This window comes from Macrobrachium nipponense, chromosome 37 (assembly GCF_015104395.2).
Source record: "Macrobrachium nipponense isolate FS-2020 chromosome 37, ASM1510439v2, whole genome shotgun sequence".
Classification (NCBI taxonomy): Eukaryota; Metazoa; Arthropoda; class Malacostraca; order Decapoda; family Palaemonidae; genus Macrobrachium; species Macrobrachium nipponense.
In genome coordinates, this window is record NC_061097.1 from 57,002,338 (window position 1) to 57,024,167 (window position 21,830).

At 38.5% G+C, this 21,830-nt stretch overlaps 2 protein-coding genes across 2 annotated transcripts in view; both read left to right on the forward strand.

The window, feature by feature from the left end:
• The window catches only part of LOC135209394 (zinc finger protein 271-like), a 37,089-nt gene extending 26,057 nt beyond the window's left edge, over positions 1 to 11,032 (forward strand). Inside the window, exon 3 of the mRNA XM_064242088.1 lies at positions 9,612 to 11,032. Coding sequence (XP_064098158.1) covers positions 9,686 to 11,032 — 1,347 coding nt within the window. The 5' untranslated portion in view covers positions 9,612 to 9,685. The remainder of the gene's footprint in view (positions 1 to 9,611) is intronic.
• A 97-nt stretch (positions 11,033 to 11,129) lies between these two features.
• Positions 11,130 to 14,598, forward strand: LOC135209273 (oocyte zinc finger protein XlCOF6-like). The gene has a single exon (XM_064241982.1). The coding sequence runs from the start codon at positions 11,180 to 11,182 to the stop codon at positions 12,035 to 12,037; it is 858 nt and encodes a 285-aa protein (XP_064098052.1). The 5' UTR covers positions 11,130 to 11,179; the 3' UTR covers positions 12,038 to 14,598.
• Positions 14,599 to 21,830: the final 7,232 nt, after the last annotated feature.

Consider the following 21,830-nt stretch of genomic DNA (forward strand, 5'->3'; position numbering starts at 1 on the left):
AATAGAAAGCTTCAGGTCACAGAGGGCTCAACCAGTGAGAGAATGGAGAAGTTTGTTGAGAGGATGTCCTCTCTCTCCCTTATTGTTCCAGGATCTTGTCTCCGGATGCGCTCTCTGCAGGCATGTCTCAGGAATCTTTGGGACTTTCAGGAAGAGAGTGCAGTAGTAATCTGGGATGATTTTTGCCTAGAGGATCTTCGGTGGTGGTCAGAAGAATCTCATCTGACTGCCGGCGTAAGTCTGGCCCTCCCGATTCCGGACATTCATCTATATACAGATGCCTCGGATCAAGGTTGGAGCGCAACCTTAGAGGACACTCAGGCCAAGGGCCTTTGGAGGGATCTGGATCGGGAGGAATCAATAAATTACCGCGAGTTGAGAGCAGTAGAGGAAGCACTAACGCGGTTTTCAGAGTTGGTCTACCGCTTTTCTCGGACAACGTGACAGTGTTGGCCTACCTGAGGAAACAAGGGGGAACAAGGTCGGCAAAGCTAAATATGATCGCACAGAGGATACTTCAGTGGTGCGAATCACACAGTGTTTCTCTCCTTCCCCAGTTCATAGCGGAGAAACTAAACGTATTGGTGGATGCATCGAGTCGGTCAAGAGAAGTACTAGGGGGCGAGTGGACGTTAGTACAAGAGGAAGTCCAGCTCTTGCTAAAGAGATGGCTGGCTACAGTAGACCTTTTCACCACAAGACTGAATTTTCGACTTCCAACCTACTTCTCCCCGGTAGCGGATCCCATGTCGTGAGAGACAGGTGCGATGCTCCACTCGTGGGACAACCTACAGGCGTATGCTTTTCCCCCCTTCGGATTAATACATCAGGTTATATGGAAACTAAGAAGCAGTACGGGGACTCAGATGACTTATAGCTCCCAGATACCGTGGTCGGATCTCCTAGAAATGTTAGAGGAACCTCCTGTGATCCTCCTGAAAAGGAGAGATCTACTCAGACAACCCCATTTTCATTATTATCATCAGAACCTGCATGTGCTCAACCTAGCTGCATGGAGACTATCCAGCGAGTGGCGCTCAGTACAGGGCTCTCTAAGGAAGTGGCTTGCCAGCTTTCCCTATGTCTAAGAAAGTGTACTAGAAAACTCTATCAAGTTAGGTGGGCAATGTACAGGAGCTGGTGTAGGAAGGAAGGATATAGTATCTCTCATCCTACCATTGCAAAGATTGCAGATTTCCTCCTGTTTCTCAGGAAACAAGAAGTTGTCATACTCGACTATAACGGGATATAGGTCTATGCTGAGTAGTATGTTCCGGTTTCATCTCCCGGAGTTGTCTAACAGCAGGGTATTGCACGATCTCTTAAGGTCGTTCAAAATTGAACGCCCTATGATACCACTTCGGGCCCCTTCGTGGGATTTAGCGGCTGTTTTAAATATGCTTAGGTCTTCGAGTTACCAGCCCTTAGAAGAGTTGTCCCTGAGGGAACTGACCAAGAAAGTCTTGTTCTTGGTTTCGCTTGCTACAGTGAAGAGAGTGGGAGAGATACAAGCAGTATCTAGGACAGTTCCCCTAGATGCTGGCCCCTTGGCGTTGGTAGGGGGCTTAGCGACCAGCAGCTGGGCCGGATGCCTGGTGGGGTTGCTTTCTCACTGGTCCTTGGGGCCCAGCTGCTGATCCAACTAAATTAGTCAGAACTTTTCCTTTTTTCTGCAATTTTTTCATTCTTACTACAGCCTTCTCCTTCATGTAATTTTTTTTTACTAGTATTTCGGATTAATTATGTGGAATTTTCCACCTTTGGTGAAATTTGCTGGACCTGTTAAACAGAAAAGATATAGTTGGGACTGGGTTTTATATCTGAAGCTAAATAGTGGGAACCATCGCAGGACCATCAACTGCGGTAATGTTCGGACCTGAGCAATATCAGGCGGAACTATTTTGCAGGGCGGGACCATGGATTCCAGGGGGGTCTAGTTTTGTTGATAGGACTCTCGGCAGTCTGTCCGGTTTACCCATAATGTGATTAGGGTGGGAATGATTGTATTCTGGTAATACTCTCAGTCCTATCAAGTGGGTTTGGCTTACACTTGGGCCACTCTAATCATGTTGTGCCATCCCCTGTGGGGTAGGGTAGGGATGCGGACATTTGGGAGTCGGTTCTCACTTGTGCCATTAGTAGAAGAATAAACTGTATGAAAGGCTGATGATATCTTTTTAAGGTTTTCAGGTTTGTTTTTTATTTTTTTTTTACATTTTTTTTAACCTATATCTCTATGAAATCAAAAATTAAGATACAAGTACCCCTGCGCCCTTTGATGGTGGTGAATCGGCACAGTTAATGACTTCTGGAACCTTCCCTGACAACCTTCCGAATGGAAAATTCTAAAAAATCTTCCAGTGTAATTACACTTGAAACCCTATGCTCCAGTACAGAGTAATATATATGAAATTGGACCGGGAATGTTTGAAAAATCTTATGACAAGTATTTAACTTTAAATCTGGAGGAAGCTAGTTATATTTTTTATGTATATCGAGATATTGTGAAGTGTTGTGGCTGAGAGCCTAAGATTTCTTATGAGGGTAGAGGAAAGCTGACGGTGGAATCTACCTCAGCCAAAGAAACTGAAAAACTGAAAATATTATCACACCTTGGAGGAGTCAAAGTACAATGTGCAGTGCATGCTTTTTGGAATCACTCCAAGGGAAAGATATATGCTCCCCAACTGATAATGTACTCTGAAGAAAAACTTGTAGAGGAATTAAAAGATCAAGATGTAATACGAGTTGAGCGAATGAAGAAAAAAGTAAATGGAGTCTTTGTACCACTTCCCAACTTAATTATTACATTTAATTCTACTCGATTGCCCACTATAGTAAAAGCAGCCTGGCTATGTTTTAAGATTAAACAATATATCCCAAGACCGAGATGTTTCCATTGTCAAGAATTTGCACATATGTTAGGTTCCTGTAGACAGAAACTGCAAGGCAAGCCTGCCATTTGTGTCAAATGCAGTGAACCAGAGCATGGCATATGTAATAAACAAGCCAGATGTATACATTGTGGAGACAATCATCCATCGTCTTCACTTAATTGTGATGTGTACATCATGGAAAAAGAGATTCAAACTTTAAGGGTAACAGAACGTATCACATTTAGGGAGGCAAAAGAGAGAGTATTGAATCAATACGTTAGACCAGGAATATCCTTTTCCAGTGTTGCTGCCAACCGAAAAAAAATATAAATTTAAATTTAAATGTCACCGAGGATAATTTAAATAAAAAACTGGTGACGACCCATACTCATGCCTCTTTGGAGGCAGCGCCAATTGTTGCTGGTGCACCTTCCTCTTCGGAGGCTGCACCAGTGATTGCTGGTGCTCCTGCCTCTCTGGAGGCTGCACCAGTAATTTCTGGTGCTCCTGCCTCTTTGGAGGCCTCGCCAGTGATATCTGGTGCTCCTGCCTCCTCGGAGGCCGTGTCAGTGATTTCTGGTGCTCCTGCCTCTTCAGAGGCGGTGCCAGTTGATTCTGGCACTCCTACCTCTTTGGAGGCAGTGCCAGTGGTTTCTGGCACCCTTGCTTCTGTGGAAGCAGAACCAGTGATTTCTGGTACTCCTGCCACTGTGGAGGCTGTGTCGGGTATACCTGGCACTCCCGCCTCTCTGGAGGCTGTACCAGCTGTAAATGCTTCGGAGGATGTACCAATGTCCAATCCTCACACCCCTCCTCAGGCGACACCAGCTTTGTCTGCTGTTCCTGAGACTAATAACCCTCTAAAAAAGGAAGGCAGCCTTAAACAATCGGTCTCCTTCCGGGAAAAAAGAGCAAGGTTGTTAGCTGAAAGCTCTTAAAAGAGGCTCTAATGTAGCAGCCTCTAAAGGAAAGTAAAATTCATTAATTTTCTCCAGTGGAACTGGATTAAGAACTAAATGGGAAGAATTAAGGCTGCTCATATCAGAAGTGTCTCCTGTTTACATAGCTCTGCAGGAGACCATGATTGGTAATAATATGTGCCCCAGCCCACGAGAGTATGCAGCCTATCACTCCATCTATAATTTAAATATTGGAAGCCATGGTGGTGTCGTTTTGTATGTTCGAAATGACACCCCACAAAATCCTATTAGTATTCAATCAGCATTGCAAGTGATAGGTGTGCAGATCCATTTGCAAAGAAAATATACAATATGCTCTCTCTATCTACCACCTAACGAAGTCTTCCCCATCAATTAATTTAAATCTCTTATTCAACAGTTACCACGTCCTTTTGTTATTTTGGGAGATATGAATAGCAGAAACCCTCTTTGGGGTGACATCGTCACCAATCAGAGAGGGAGATGCTTGGGTTCCATCATAGAAGATAAAAATGATTCCCACAACTCTGGGGAGTCTACACATTTTCATATTCAAACAGGCACATTATCAGCTATTGATTTATCTATATGTAGTGATGATTGCCTTATTGATTTTAATTGGAGAACTATAAATGATAGATTTACCAGTGACCATTTCCCAATAGTGGTGAGTGTAGCATCAAGCCCTCCATCAGCAAGGCTACCTAAGTGGAACATTGGTAAAGCTGATTGGGGAGTATTCCAGGAGCACAGCTCAATTGATGACTCTGCTGATGACTTTCCCTGTGTAGATGATGCTCTTGACTTTTTTAATACTGTAATGTTCTCAGCTGGTCTTCAATCTATACCTAGGACTTCGGGGAAATTTGTCCGCCGACCAGTTCCCTGGTGGACTCTGTAAATGCCAGGAAACTCATAGAACCATGAGGTCCGTCTTCACCAGATACCGCAGACGAAAATGTGAGTATTATCGTGTTGAATTTCGAAAAGCAAGAGCTCATTTTCGCATGGAAATCAAAAAAGCACGAAAAGAATCTTGGATGATATTCATATCTTCACTAAATTCGAAAATTCCTCTGACTCTAGTTAGGAAGAGAGTTAGAAAAATAGCAGGCAAGTTCAACCTCCAGTTATCAAGATCAATGGTTGCGAGGTAGCAGACCCCCAGTTAGTGGCAAATGAGTTTGCAAATCATTTTGCTAATGTTGCAAAGAAGAATGATGATAGACCCTATTCAGCTCAAAGATGGATAATGGAACAGGTCGAAATTGATTTTAATACCTTAAGACATGAGCAATACAATGCTCCTTTTACTATTAGAGAATTTGAATCAGCCATGAGTAAATGTAATGAATCAGCTCCTGGACTGGATGATATAACCTATTCAATGATTAAGCATACCCCTGAAAATACCAGTCATTTAATATTAAGCCTAATGAACCGAATTTACCGAGAAGTTAAAATTACTGCCATTTGTGAAACCTGGAAAAGATCCATTCAAGACAGAAAATTATCGTCCTATTGCATTGACATCTTGTTTGTGTAAGATCATGGAAAAAATGGTGGACACACGATTGATGTGGTACTTGGAAAGAGATAAATGTCTGTCACCTGCTCAGTGTGGTTTTCGGAGTATGCACTCCACAACTAATGTATTGGTACGAATGGAATCTTCAATATGTGAAACTTTTGCCAACAAGCAGCATCACATCATTGTTTTCTTTGATCTAGAGGAGGCTTATGATACAACATGGAGATATGGCATTTTGAGGGTCCTTTATGAATGTAAACTGAGAGGCAATTTGCCCCTCTTTATTAAGGCTTTTTTAAAAAATAGGATATTTCAGGTTCAGGTTGGAGCAACAATGTCAGATGTGTTCAATCAAGAAGGAGTACCACAAGGAAGTGTTTTAAGTGTAACCTTGTTCGCCTTGGTAATCAATGGGGTTTCTAAAATACTTCCCCAGATATAATGTATACCCTTTTTGTTGATGACCTATCGATTTCCTTTGCAGCACCAAGGATGGCAATGGTTGAACGCTACCTTCAGCTCTGCATTGATAATATAGTAAAGTGGGCTGAGGTTAATGGTTTTAGATCTATGCACTTTTGTCGTATAAGGGGAATCCACCCTGATCCAGATCTGTTCATTCATAGGCAGAGAATTCCATGTGTTGGTGAAACAAGGTTTCTTGCCTTGATTTTTTATAGCAAGCTGACCTGGATTCCACATATGAAATATATTAAGGCAAAATGCTTGAAAGCAATGAATTTGCTGAAAGTCGTGTCTCACACTTCGAGGAGTGCAGCCAAACTCAGATGTTGAGATTATATAAAGCCTTGGTATTTTCAAAATTAAGTTATGGGTGTGAGTAGTACACTTCTGCAAAGCCAAATAGCCTTAAAATGCTCAACTCAATTCATCATGGAGGAATACGGTTGTGTACAGGAGCATTTAAATCATCTCCCACTGAGAGCATGCTTGTAGATGCTGATGAGGTGCCACTGGATCTTCATTATAAGCGTCTGCTGGTTCGGAGCTGGTATAGATTCCAGAGGCTACCTAAGTCTTTAACCAGCATTTGTATGAGAAATGAAAGGCATTGGCAGTTTTATGTAAGTCACCCCAAGCAACCTCATCCATTCACTTTTAGAGTAAATTTTATTGTCCGTGAATTAAATATGCCAAGAATCGAGATTTTACCAGCAAAATATTCAGTTAGTCCCCCCTGGAACTTTCCAAAGGTAAAATTTTGTAGATATTTTAATTTTACCAAGACAGAATTGTCCAGTGAGGCCATGCGTTCAATATTTTTAGAACACTTTGCAACATGATGACTCCACTGCAGTTTTCACGGATGGCTCAAAGTCAGATGCTGGCATTGGCTTTGGTGTAGACTTCCCTGATGTAGAGAGAAGTGGCAGGTTATCATTTGTTGCATTGATTTTTACAGCAGAATTATATGGAATTTTAAAGGCTTTAAAGGAAGTTTTAATTCGGAATGAAAATAATTTTATTATATATTGTGACTCGAGAAGTGTTCTTCAGTCGCTGGAATCTTTTAACCCTTTAAACCCTCTGATTGTAGATATATTGGAATGGCTGCTTTTACTAAAAAGAAGAGGGAAAGAAATAAAATTCTGTTGGGTTCCTTCCCATGTTGGGGTGGCTGGGAATGAGAAAGCTGACCAACTTGCAAAGTCTGCGGTCAGCTCCCCAGAACCCACAAGATGCCTACTACCATATCGGGATTTGTATCCTCTAGAAGATGAGAGAATTAAAAAATGTTGGCAGTCCCAGTGCTCCATATTTTAATTAATCAAAAAATGCACAGTATCACTTCATCAGTGTCTCCTTGGTCATATCCATATATGCCAAGGAGACAGGAAACAATGTTGTGCAGATTGAGGATTGGACATACAAGACTTACACATGGGTTCTTGATGTCTCGTGAAAATCCTCCGTTTTGCGAGAACTGTACTCTGCCCTTGACTGTGAAACATTTGTTGATTGAATGTCCCAGATTCGGGAATTTGAGACATAGGTACCTGTCTTGGGGTCGTGACAGAGTAGGTAATTTTATCCTAACTACAATTCTTGGAAAGTATTGTAATATAGAGCAGTTATACAAATTTATGGGGGAGGCGGGCCTCCTCAACCAAATTTAAATTATACATAGATTGTCTATGTAAGAACTTATATATATGAACAAAATGTTTATATAAATATATTTATAGATATTTTTATATGAAATTTATTAAAAATCTAATTTTTTCCATTCAATTTATTTCGGTTTTCGGTGTCAATTACTCAGATGTTGTGACGCCACATTTAATAGATACAATCAATCAATCAATCAATCTAGGACAGTATTGTTTTCAGGTAGGGATATCTATCTCTTATACGTACCGGAATTTGTCGCCAAATCAGAATCGGAAACCAATCCCCTGCCGAGAGCATTTAAAGTCTCCTCTCTGGAGGATGGTTTTGGAAACGACGACCTAGAGATGTGCATTTGCCCGGTTCGTGCACTAGACATATTTGGCACGCACAGAAAAGCTCTTGCCTCATCCGCAGACATTATTTGTGTAACCTAGGAATTCCTCTAGAGCCATTTCGAAGAATGTGGTCGGTTTTTTCTTATGGGAAGTTATTACTCAAGCTTCAGGTAACGTTCCTGCCGATCTTGACCGCAGCGATTCTCGCCCAGAGCACATTCCATTAGAGGAATAGCTACCTCTTGGGTTTTCCCTAAGGAACTATTCAGTGTCATCGATTTTGGAAGCAGCAACCTGGAAATCGGCTTCTGTCTTCACGTCTTTCTACTTCAAGGACATTCAGTTCGCTTCGATGGAGGGTTACTTGCTGGGACCTTTCGTAGCTGCTAATGCGGTAGTTCGGTAAGTTCGCACAACGAGTATTAGTGAACAGAGGGGGGGTTATTGCCTTAGGTCTGTAGCTTAGCAAAAGTTTTTTTTTTTTTTCCCATTTTGTTTTTTCTTCATTAACGGTACACATTATCAAAAATATAGGTAGGCAGATAGCACGGATGAACGGTGACGACCACAACGACGGCGCGCCTGGCATGCTTCTTCACCGGCAGTGATCAACAAAGAACCCGAAGGAGCTGCTCAGGTAGCTCTTCCTCCATACATGAGAGGCCTAGCAGCCGCATGGGAGGCCCCCTTTTCCCCTCCACACATGCGAGGTAATGAATACCACATGGAAGGTCATCTAGACAGAGAAGAGTCCTGACTGACGAAACTGACACAAGGTACTCTCTCCGCCGGCAATCTCATCCAAAGATCTGAATATACGGGTGAGTTACAATGCTTCGTAGGTGAAACTGAGTTACCTGTGCATGATTGCGTAAGGGGTCAGGCTGATTGTGATTGAACCCACCTCCTTCTAAATGTTGTTAATCGGGATAATTCAGGTGTTCAGGTGCTGTATTGCAATATGAAGTTTTCATTATAAAACTAATATTGTAATACTTACCTGAACACCTGAATGACTCCCACCCTCCTCCCCTCTTCAAAGATTAGTGATTAGTGCAATTGAAGGGAGAGCGCTCTGCTGGCCGGTCCTGGCAACAGCGTTGCCAACGGTGGTACAGGTAACTCAGTAGAAGGGGGTTTACCTGCAGCGTTGGTAGCGCTGGCAGTTAAAAAAAAATTACCCAATTGTGGGTAATTCTGTGGGGATATAGTTCAGGCTGGTCAGTGACCAGGGCTAATTCAGGTGTTCAGGTGGTGTATTGCAATATTAGTTTTATAATGAAAACTTCATTTTTCCTAACTATACAAACCTGAGGTCTTTTACATATAGTCCCACCTCATGCCACCCCTCACTCTGTTCCTGGGGGTTAAGCAAAGTGATATGTTTACTTCCAGTTGGGTGGGACTCCCGACCATCGGACGAGCAGTTACTACTGAACTACCTTGTTAGTAAATCTTATGCCCGGTCCAGCTGGTGCTGAATAGTAATTCCTTATGCAAAGGACCTCAGGTTTGTATAGTTAGGAAAAATACAATTTATTTCCAAAAATTGTGATTTTAGTCATGAAAATAACATCAAAATACACTAATTAGTGATTATTTACGGTCAGAAAAAACCTACGAATAGACGATTTTCCAGCAAATAATGGGTAGATATGGTCCAGAGAGAAATCTGCGAATCCGGAGAATGTGAATAGGGGGGCCCACTGTATTTGTTTTCCCTGAGGATGCTTACTTTGAGAGTTGTTATGAACGGTACTATTCAGAACATGGTCTCAGATTGTTTGTTTTATTCCAGATTCTTCCAAACAGAGGGAATTGCCGTCGGATCCTAACTAGGATTGAGTATTGCACATAGAACATCTTGTGGAAATGGAAGCTGAAGAATCGTCATCATTGCTGCTACTCAAAGAAGAGAAGGAGGATCTGGAGGAGGGTCCAACTGAAAACGCAGATGACAACTCTTCGTTTGCAGACCCATTCTTAGAAGTCAAGGCAGAACCGGAATTTTTTGACTATGGTGATTTTAATGTGAACTGTTCTTCCCAATCTACTATTAAGCGTGAAAAGGACAGCTCTCCAAGCTGTGATGATGAGAGTGGAAAGAAAAGTACCTGTATTGGAGAGGAAAATAGACATTTGGGTAGAAGCAAGGCAGCAGGGAAGCAATTAACTTGTGCTGAATGCCAAAAGACGTTATCAAGAATTGACAAGCTGAAATCCCACATGAGAACTCATACGGGAGAGAAACCATATACTTGCTCTGTATGTCAAAAAAGTTTTTCTGTTTCAACTACTCTCAAACGTCACATGAGAACTCATACAGGAGAGAAACCATATACTTGCTCTATATGTCAGAAAAGTTTTTCTGTTTCAAGTAATCTCACAAAACACATGAAAACTCATACGAGAGAGAAACCATACACTTGCTCTGTATGTCAAAAAAGTTATTCTGATTCAAGTGTTTTCAAATATCACATGAGAACTCATAAGGGAGAGAACGCAAATACTTGCTCTGTATGTCAAAAAAGTTTTTCTTTTTCAAGTGTTCTCAAATGTCACATGAAAACTCATACAGGAGAGAAACCATATACTTGCTCTGTATGTCAAAAAAGTTATTCTGATTCAAGAACTCTCAAATGTCACATGAGAATTCATACGGGAGAGAAACCATATACTTGCTCTGTATGTCAAAAAAGTTTTTCTGATTCAAGTAATCTCACAAAACACATGAAAACTCATACGAGAGAGAAACCATATACTTGCTCTGTATGTCAAAAAAGTTATTCTGATTCAAGAACTCTCAAATGTCACATGAGAATTCATACGGGAGAGAAACCATATACTTGCTCTGTATGTCAAAAATGTTTTTCTGATTCAAGTACTCTCAAACGTCACATGAGAATTCATACGGGACAGAAACCATATACTTGCTCTGAATGTCAAAAAAGTTTTTGTGCTTCAAGTAATCTTACAAAACACATGAAAACTCATACGAGAGAGAAACCATATACTTGCTCTGTATGTCAAAAAAGATTTTCTTTTTCAAGTGTTCTCAAATGTCACATGAGAACTCATACGGGAGAGAAACCATTTACTTGCTCTACATGTCAAAGCAGTTTTTCTCAACCAAGTCATCTCAAAAGACACATGAAAACTCATACAGGAGAGAAACCATATACTTGCTCTGTATGTCAAAAAAGTTTTTCTATTACATGAAAAAACTCAAATACAGGAGAGAAACCATATACTGTCTTGTATCAGTGATTCATGTTCTAAATATCATGAGAACATACGGGAGAGAAAGCAAATACTTGCTCTGTATGTCAAAAAAGTTTTTCTTTTTCAAGTGCTCTCAAATGTCACATGAGAACTCATACGGGAGAGAAACCATATACTTGCTCTGTATGTCTAAAAAGTTATTCTGATTCAAGAACTCTCAAATGTCACATGAGAACTCATACGGGAGAGAAACCATATACTTGCTCTGTATGTCAAAAAAGTTATTCTGATTCAAGTACTCTCAAATGTCACATGAGAATTCATACGGGAGAGAAACCATATACTTGCTCTGTATGTCAAAAAAGTTATTCTGATTCAAGAACTCTCAAATGTCACATGAGAACTCATACGGGAGAGAAACCATATACTTGCTCTGTATGTCAAAAAAGTTATTCTGATTCAAGAACTCTCAAATGTCACATGAGAACTCATACGGGAGAGAAACCATATACTTGCTCTGTATGTCAAAAAAGTTTTTCTGATTCAAGTACTCTCAAACGTCACATGAGAATTCATACGGGAGAGAAACCATATACTTGCTCTGAATGTCAAAAAAGTTTTTGTGCTTCAAGTAATCTTACAAAACACATGAAAACTCATACGAGAGAGAAACCATATACTTGTTCTGTATGTCAAAAAAGTTTTTCTTTTTCAAGTGTTCTCAAATGTCACATGAGAACTCATACGGGAGAGAAACCATTTACTTGCTCTACATGTCAAAGCAGTTTTTCTCAACCAAGTCATCTCAAAAGACACATGAAAACTCATACAGGAGAGAAACCATATACTTGCTCTGTATGTCAAAGACGTTTTTCTGGTTCAAGTAATCTCACAAAACACATGAAAACTCATACGAGAGAGAAACCATATACTTGCTCTGCATGTCAAGAAAGTTTTTCTCAATCAAATGATCTCAAAACACACATGAGAACTCATACATAAGAGAAACCAAATACTTGCTCTGTATGTCAAAAATGTTTTTTTGATTCAAGTAATCTCACAAAACACATGAAAACTCATGCATGAGAGGAAGCATTCACTTAAAAAACAATCTCAACAGACATGACAATTCACACTAGACAGAAACTATATATTGCTTAATCTCTGTCCAAGTCATTATTATTCAATCCTTTTATATAACTGATGTAATTTGAATATCGTTAAGAGAGAACTTGAGTAACATTTGTAAGTGAAATTTCGTTTGACGTAAGTGTGGACAAAAAAAATGCTCTATCTCTTCATTGGGGAAACTTTTACTTATGAGCCCAGATAAGTGCAGCAAGTTAAAAATTATTATATTTGCTTTATGAGAAATTTTTTATTTATTTATAAGATTATTGGTTAATAACCACTGGTTCTTAGAGACAATACTGAATCACTTTATTATTTCAATGTCTTGCTGGTGTTCTGACGATTTCAAATGTTTTTAGGCAATGATTGTTCAGTTGAGACCAATTCATTTGTCAGTGCTATCAATCAATGTGTTGAGGGAACACTGAGAAAGAGGGAGAGTTCTAGCTTACTGTTTCTGATCGCAAAGATAATTTTTTTTATTGACATCTACGAATTTATGTTTGCTGACAGAACCCTGGTTTTGGTCTCATTCTGCAGCTGAGTAATTGTACTTTTGTAAAAGTGATGTAATTTAACTTTCACTTGTTCAGTGAGAAAGTATATTAGATTTTCTTTCCAGTGACGTTTATGCAATTTGTGTCTGATAGTTTGCTCATAATCAGTAGTAAAATTAGGTAGTATTACTTTTCCTTAAACAGACATATTTGGTTTTCAAAAATATTAAGATAAAATACAATAGTCTTGAAAATGTTGTCCTAAACAGCTTGATAGTTTTGTCTAGAAATGATTATAACTTGAAACTGTTACTGAAATATTTTCTTACTGATTTAGTTTATTTTATGACTTTGTTGCTGATTGTAAATTCTGTAGATGTTCCAAAAGTACCAAAGACAATCTTGGACACTCATGGAATGGAGGCAAACCTGAGCTATCTTTGTAACTAAACAAATTGTCAGATTTCTTTTCAAGTTCCGCTTCGCTAACATGGAACGAAGTGTATTTTGTAAAACTCAGGCAAAGTCCTTTTTGTAACTTTAACAGATGTTTGAAAAAGAAACCCACAAAATCACTTTGTGACTTGTTTACTTCTAAGTATTTACATTTAATTTTACTCCACACTCGAGTACTTTCAGGCCCTATCTGTGGCCCATTTTCAAGAGATGTTTGGGATGTCAGGCTGGGTCAAGGCCCAGCAGTCTTCTGGAACTTCTTCTCCTAGAGCTGTCATTTATGTGATGGCTGTTCTGGCTTCTTTGAGAGTTGCCAATCCCCTCTTGTCGCTCTGATATCCTGAGCTGATGGTCAATGGGATTAACCCTTGTGGTAAGGGAGTGGTCACCAAAAGTCTGTTGGGCAGAAAACCTAATCTCCAGGTCAGCAGGGTCAATTTTAGCTTCTTTTAATATCAAAGCTCGGCTTATGGGATCTTCTGAGGTAAAACCTTTAATCTCTCTGATAAGTGCACCTTCTACTACCCTCCTGTGACTAATTTTGTTGCTTTTGTATATAAGCCTACTGTTTTTTAAATCAATCCTATGGTCATTTTCCCAATAATGCCTAGCTATAGCACTCCCCTGAGAGTTAAGCTGTACTGCCCTTCTATGTTCTAGGATTCTAGTCCTTATTCCCCTACCTGATTCCCCCACATATCTGTCTCCACAATTGTTGCAATTGATTATGTATACCCCCGCTACATCATCTGTATTACTGTCTTCTTCTTCCAATTTATGTTTACATACTTTGTTTTTTACGGTATTATCAAAGGTATATACAAATTTATATTTACTTTCTTTCATTTTTGAAGTGATTTGTTTCATTTTAGGCATAAAAGGGAAGGCAACTATTTTCTTGTTTTCTTTATTCCATGTACTCTCTACATTTGCTCTGTAAAAAAATTTTCTAGCTTTGTTGAGTGCCCTTTTTCTGAACCATTCTGGGTATGCTAATGCATCGAAGCTTTTATCGATGTAATTTATTTCTTGCTCTATCTTACAAGGGTCACACGTTCTCATTGTCCTAAGAAATAAACATGTTAGAACCCCTATTTTTATATCATGACTGTGAAAAGAGAAGAAATGAATATATGAGTTTGTATGTGTGGGCTTTCTATATGTGCTGAATTCATATCCTGTTTCTTTTCTTTCTATGAGTATCTCAAAAAAGGGCAGTTTATTATTGTTACTTTTCTCGAAAGTGAACTGGATATTGTTATCAAACTTACTGAGTTTGTCTAGAAAAGTTTCCATTTCATTTTCATCACCTTGTAGAATAGCAAAAATATCATCCACATATCTCCACCACCCTTGCAGTTTTAAGTTAGAGACATTAACATTAGGAACTAGATTAGTTTCGAAATATTCCATATAGATGTTAGTGAGTATAAGTGATAATGAGGACCCCATAGCTACTCCATATTTCTGTTTGTAAACTTGTCCCGCAAACGTGAAATAAGTATCACTGACACACAATTTAATCAACTAAAGGAAGACGCCTATTTTCAATCCAAACATCGAAATAGGCGTCTTCCTTGAGTTGATTAAATTGTGTGTCAGTGATACTTATTTCACGTTTGAGGGACAAGTTTACAAACAGAAATATGGAGTAGCTGGGCCTTGACCCAGCCTGACATCCCAAACATCTCTTGAAAATAGGCCACAGATAGGACCTGAAAGTACTCGAGTGTGGAGTAAAATTAAATGTAAAAACCTAGAAGTAAACAAGTCACAAAGTGATTTTGTGGGTTTCTTTTTCAATCTTCAGAAGAAAACTGAAAGAAGTTTTGGTTTAGTTTAACAGATGTGCTAAGGAGGTCATTCAGTTTTGCCGTGCAACCTTAATTTTATTTAGAGATTGCATAAAATGGATAGTTGGTCCCATTTTTATGACGATAGAATCTCCAGAAAGCCAAATAATCAGTCTTAGATCTTCTGCCTGAGCTGCTTCGAGAATAGAAATGCCTTGATGAAAAGAAGGCATCACACTGTTAAGATGCTTAAACCACCAAAATAGGAATGTGTTTTATATATTACTTTCTTTGTTTAACAAGTAATCTTTATATGTTACCAAATGGATTGAATTATCAGGGAATATTTCTCAATATTCTGTGAGTTATATATCTATGAATTTGATCTGATTTTGTGCACCTTTTTATATGTTTATTAGACCCAGGAATTAGGTAATGATGCATTTATCTTAGTGAGAATGTACTATGAATGTAAGTCACTGACCCTAAGGCCTTTTTAGTTTGCGTATGTAACATTTCCCCTCGTAGGACATGCAAGCGTTTTGAGTACACTTTTTATATTAAGGTTCATGAAGATGCCTTAGAAAGGAGACCAGTATCACTACACATATCCAAGTTTCATGGCAAGTTGTGTTTCCGGATGTGCAATTGGCCAAAGAAAAGTGCAACATGCAAACGGATGTGTCATTTCTCACCGAGAACTGGCGCAGAAACCTTTTTTCCATTTCTCTGGATGTCTGTACACGTATTGTTATTTCCTGCCATTATGTAGTACCTGAGGCGAAGCAAAAATGGCCTCAACTCATGAGGGTCAAGTCATGCGATTCCTTTGTCAAACGTTCCTGAGGAATGGGTTCTTAAAAATGGTCCAGAAAATGTCATTAAGGGCCAAAAATAATAGATATCTTATTAACAGCAATTTTGAATAGTTCCTAAACCAACTTTTACTTTACGCTTGACATTCATGACTTAAGTAAAAAGTATGGTATATAAACTGCTTGGCCATGTTTTGTCATTCTTCAGTCCCAAAGGAAAACTAAACTAAACACATTCCGTTCATTTCTCTTTCTTCCACCTGGCTTTCCACCTTCCTCAACGATTGTTTCATAGTGCTTCTTCTTCAACTGCTTTGAGGTTTTCCTCCTGTTACACCTTCCAAACCTCCTAGTGTCAATTTCCCTTACAGCGCTGAATGAATTTGCAGGTCCCAGCATTTGGCCTAAATCTTACTGTGGAGTCTACTCTATTATCTAAGGTAAACGCTGCAGAAGGAAGTATCATAAAAATGAAATAACATTTTTATCATAGTTACACTTTGTAGTCACCACATGAACAAACTGAAATCAGGAGGATGATTAAAAACCATAATTAGGAGGCTTGGATATCACAAATAAAAAAGAAAACTTTTCAATCTTCGAAATCTGGAAATATTTTACACATTTCTATCGTTACGTTTTGTCAAAGTTGTGCAACAAAATGGCCACATTAAGATTTACCTATAAACCCTGTAAACATAACACAATTTTGCTTTTATATGTTTTATTGGGGGTGAACCAGGGGCAGTCCTAGACATTTTGGGGCTTGGTGGGGACAGTCCCATTTGGGACCCCTGTTATGGGCTGGGAGGCGAGCGAAGCAAGCCAAAGTAGCTGGGGGTTTTGGGGTGGCGGGGCGCTCCCCAGGAAAATACTTAGAATATGAGCAATTTTAGGATCATTTTAAAGGCACTTGTAAATGGAAACTTCAGAAATTATATTTCTTAAAACTAGGCGTACATTGAATAATTGAAGATCCACTTACGTACTCCAGTTAAACATCGTGATAAATGGTAAAAATGAGGATAACAGTAATGTCCTCTGATGGCGATATGATGTGGAGGGAGTTGAATGAATCAATATTGCTGGAAGGGTCTCCATTATGAGGTCTATAACGGCCTCTACCATTGGGAGGGTTCCTCTGGGGTCTTATTTCTTTTACATAACATTTTTGTTATAAAAAATTGGAAAGTGACTTATGGGTCCAAATATAAATGGAGTCCTTGACCATTTTGGGGCCACTGGATTTAGCTTGTCTTGTCAAAGTAGCAAGGGTTAAATTTTGCATTTTGGGGGCACCCCCTCACTTTGGGGCTTTTGGGGGCGGAGACGGATATCAAGCAGCCCCACTCCCCTCAGGTATGCCTGTAATGTGAAAAATATCCCTTTAATTATTAGTGATTTATTTAGGAATTGATTCATCATCCTCCTCTAATATCTTTACACTGCTATTGTAAGTGACTGGAACTGTGAAATGTTTTCGTTTCTGTTGTGGACACGAGTGTGGCAGTGTAGCCAGTCCCTTGGCCGGTACAAGAGTCAAATGATGGAATCGGCCTTAATAAAAGAGAAGCAGGTAATGAACATCTCAAAAGGGGCGTGGATCTCAGATGTCATCGACCAAGTTTTCATTCAACCAGATTAGAGGAAGATTATCAGCGGGGGTGACCTAAATTGGCTTACTTGTGGACGGATCTCTTGGTATAAATACCACCTTTTCTGTAAACTTTTCTCATTCATATACCTGAAGAGAGAGACAGCAGTCTCTGAAATATAGTACTTTTCTCTCTACATTTTGGTGTTTTCATGGGCTCCTTTTATTAGATGGAATTCTGTTGTTACAGAACATTTTTACCAGTCATTGTCAGCCCATTATGGAATTCAACCGCCTTTCCACGATTCTTCACTCACTTCCAGAAGTCAAGCCAGTTTTCCGCAAGTTTGAGAAAGAACTGAACAGACTACACCGGCTGAAAAACCAAAAACACTTTTTGGAAGAATGCCTCAAAGAACAAGTACTTCCAAAAATGTACGGATTCGGGAGATGGACTCTACAATCAAACCCCTTCCCTCTATCACACAAGATTTTCCTGGAAGAAAGAATCACCAGTACGAGAAACGACATCTTTGTGCTACGTAGATTGATATATGGAACTCAGTCTAATCTTCGCCTCCTCACTACAGACCACATATACAGGTATCTGATTTCATTCTGTTCCGACATTGCTGCCTATAATAGCGTGACTCATTCCAACAGACTTTTACGCAAGTTAAATAACCTAATAGATAATAGCGCATGGAATAATCTTGAACAACAAGACAAAGTTTTAAACTTATCCAACACCCCCCTTACTGTAAATCAACATTTAGTTTTAAATTTAGGCTTATCCTTTGCCCTTATGCCAGACCGCAAAAACAACCTAGACTTCATAGTGGCTTTTGATAAATTCATATCTGAAAAAAACTACAGCCGTAAAGAGATATGTTTAAAAGGAGTGTTACTAAATGCTTTAACTGACCTTCATAAGAAATATCCTGTTCCCCGCAGATTCATGATAGCCATCCACTCGCTAAAAAAGTTAGATGTTTTATAATAAGTAGATCCGACAAAGACGGCAACAAAATTGTAATAATGGACAAAGACTTCTACCTCGACAAAATCAACCAGCTCCTTAGCGACACAAATACTACGAAAACTGACGAAAAATCCCCTCCAGAACGTTCCCACAGAATTTTTTCGGAAAGTAAGATTAATTGGCCAAGACAAAAGAGTATTGAACTATTAGAGAAATTTAAAGTAATTAATCCTAAATTTACCCTACTTTTATTGGCTTCCCAAAACTCACAAAGACAATCTTCCATTCAGACCCATTGTTTCATGCACCGGAGCTTTCAATTACAAAATTTCTAAATGGTTAGCTGGCCTCCTTTCTCCTTTTTTAGGCACTTTCTCTCCCAGTCACATTAAACATTCGGAAGATTTTTGTCACAAATTCAGAGAAGCACATATACCACTTCACAACATAAAACTTTTAAGCCTCGACGTAGACTCCCTATTCACAAAAGTACCAGTACAGGACAGTTTTTCAGTTTTTAAGGGAAAAAATTATCCCCTTATTCAGATCATTTCCCATTGGCGCTTGACAAATAATAAAGTTAGTTGAATTATGTGCATCTAATAACGTATTTTTTCATTCGGGGAATCATTCTACAAGCAAAAATTCGGGTGTAGTATGGGCAGTCCTTTAAGTCCTGTTTTAGCCAATCTGTACATGGAATACTTTGAAACTACAGTAATAAATGCAATAAAACCCAAAAACATGCTGTGGATGAGATACGTGGATGACATCCTAACATTTTGGGATAATAAGTGGGGTAATTTTAATGAATTCCTCTCAAAATTAAAACACATTAGTGCCAGCATCAAATTTAAAGTTGAATGGGAAACAGACAACAAAATTCCTTTTCTTGATGTTTTAATAATCAGAGACACGACAGAATACAAATTTACCATATACAGAAAACCACGTTCTCACTTTCATATATTCAACTACTTTAGCTATCACGACATTACTATCAAGATAGGTGTAGCTAGCAACCTATTCTTAAGAGCCTTACGAATTTGTTCCCCAGATTTCCTGGAAAAAGAATTTGAACTAATTCGCAAGCAACTTTCATCTTTAAAGTATCCTGACCATATAATTGAGAAAGCAATTCAAAAAGCAAACGTAATTTTCTACCGACCCCCTAATGACAAGACCAGAGACACACCCAACAATAAAATAAAAATTCCTCACCTGGAGACGATTAAGAGAATAACCCACACCCTTGGGAAATCCAATCCCTTTTGCATTTACCATACCAAATACCTTAGCCAAATCCCTGAATTAACGTCCAACAAAAGACATCTCCCAAAGACTCTGGGGTCTATGAGATCCCATGCCAGGACTGTGACCAATCTTACATCGGATTTACAGGCAAATCACTTCCCCAGAGATTAATACAACACAAACGGTCATTTAGGTATGGACAACAGAACTCGGCTATTTTCAACCATATAAATGAACATAACCATAGAATAAACTGGAATTTGTCACGTGTAATTTATAGCAACAACTGCCGGTACAAGAGTCAAATGATGGAATCGGCCTTAATAAAAGAGAAGCAGGTAATGAACATCTCAAAAGGGGCGTGGATCTCAGATGTCGTCGACCAAGTTTTCATTCAACCAACGCTTAAGAAGATTAAAGGAAGATTATCAGCGTGACCTAAATTGGCTTACTTGTGGACGGATCTCTTGTATAATACCACTTTCTGTAAACTTTTCTCATTCATATACCTGAAGAGAGAGACAGCAGTCTCTGAAAATATAGTACTTTTCTCTCTACATTTTGTTGTTTATGGGCTCCTTTTATTAGATATATATATATATATATATATATATATAGATATATATATATATATGTATATATATATATAATATATATATATATATATATATATATATATATATATATATATATATATATGTATATATATATATATATACATGTATGTATATATATATATATATATATAAATATATATATATATATATATATATATATATATATATATATATATATATATATATATATATATATATATATATACATATATATATATATATATATATATATATATATATATATCTATATATATAGTATATATATTATATATATATATATTGAGCTACAATGTCCTTTAATATCTAATTCGCTCTACCTCGGAATTAATATATTTTCATATATGCTTAACCAAAGGGGAATTTTTCTCGATAATAGACTTGCCTGGACCGGGGCGTGAACCCACGGAGCCTTACGAATCTAGGTAGCGTCAGTGAAGCTTACCTACTACTCCACCGCAAGAGGTAAAAGCTTCACTGACATTCCGGATTTGAAAGGCTCCGTGGGTTCGCGCCCCGGTCCAGGCAAGTCTATTATCGAGAAAAAATTCCCCTTCAGTTAAGCATATATGAAAATATATTAATTCCGAGGTAGAGTGAATTAGGTATTAAAGGACATTGTAGCTCGATATATGTATATGAATCACGGAAATGATATGACTTATATATATATATATATATATAATATATATATATATATATATATATATATATATATATATATATATATATATATATATATATATGTATATATATATATATATATATATATATATATATATATATATATATATATGTGGCGGTACTTACTCTTTTGCACACAGCTCTAAGGTAACGTGTGCCGACTTGGAGGCTATACTTTGGAGAATTAGACTTCTTTCCTTGCTGAAAGCTCTTGATCTGGAATTTGCTAAAAAAAAGGGTTCTAATTTTGGATGAGAAATTAAATTGATATATCCATACAATTACGTTTATTCTTCGTTAGGGGTTCTTTCAAAAGTTTTTCCATCTTCTGAGTTACTGGGCTCTTGGACTGATAAAACTTAATTCTTTGAAAGGCACTTGTTGCAATTACGAGTCTATAGGCATGAGGGAATTTCACTGAGTATTGATTGTCACTTTCACGTCTTTGATTGATTCGCACACCACACTTTTGCACTTTCCCTCACTTCTGTTTTCTTCCTTGTTTTACGGCTGCGCCACTGCAGTTCTTCTCTTGTCTTCTCTCCCCCTTTTCTGCTCTCTTTCTGCTCTGCTTACTTCTCTCTCTGTCTGGCCTTTTTGTTAGGATGAAATCTCCTTAGCACCGCCTTTGGATTTTGGGATTTTGACTTGGGTGTGGCATCTTCTGAAAGACTTCTGTGTCTTAGTGGCTACGGACATTATACAAGACCCTGGCTTCTTGGGGTGTATCCCTTTGGTAACCTCATAGGTCTTCGTTGATACCCCTTTTGGGCTGTCTTATGACCAACACTCATGGCTTTTGATTCGTCGATACTAGAGGCCTATCTTTGGAAAGGGTGGAGCTTTTAAGAATTTGGCACTTCCCTGTTTCTAACAACGGGTCATAGAATTCCTTTTTAACGTATGCCAGATGGCTCTCTCTGACCTGTTCACGAAGGGAACGGCGATTAATCATGGAAAGTAGGCTGGGCTGGT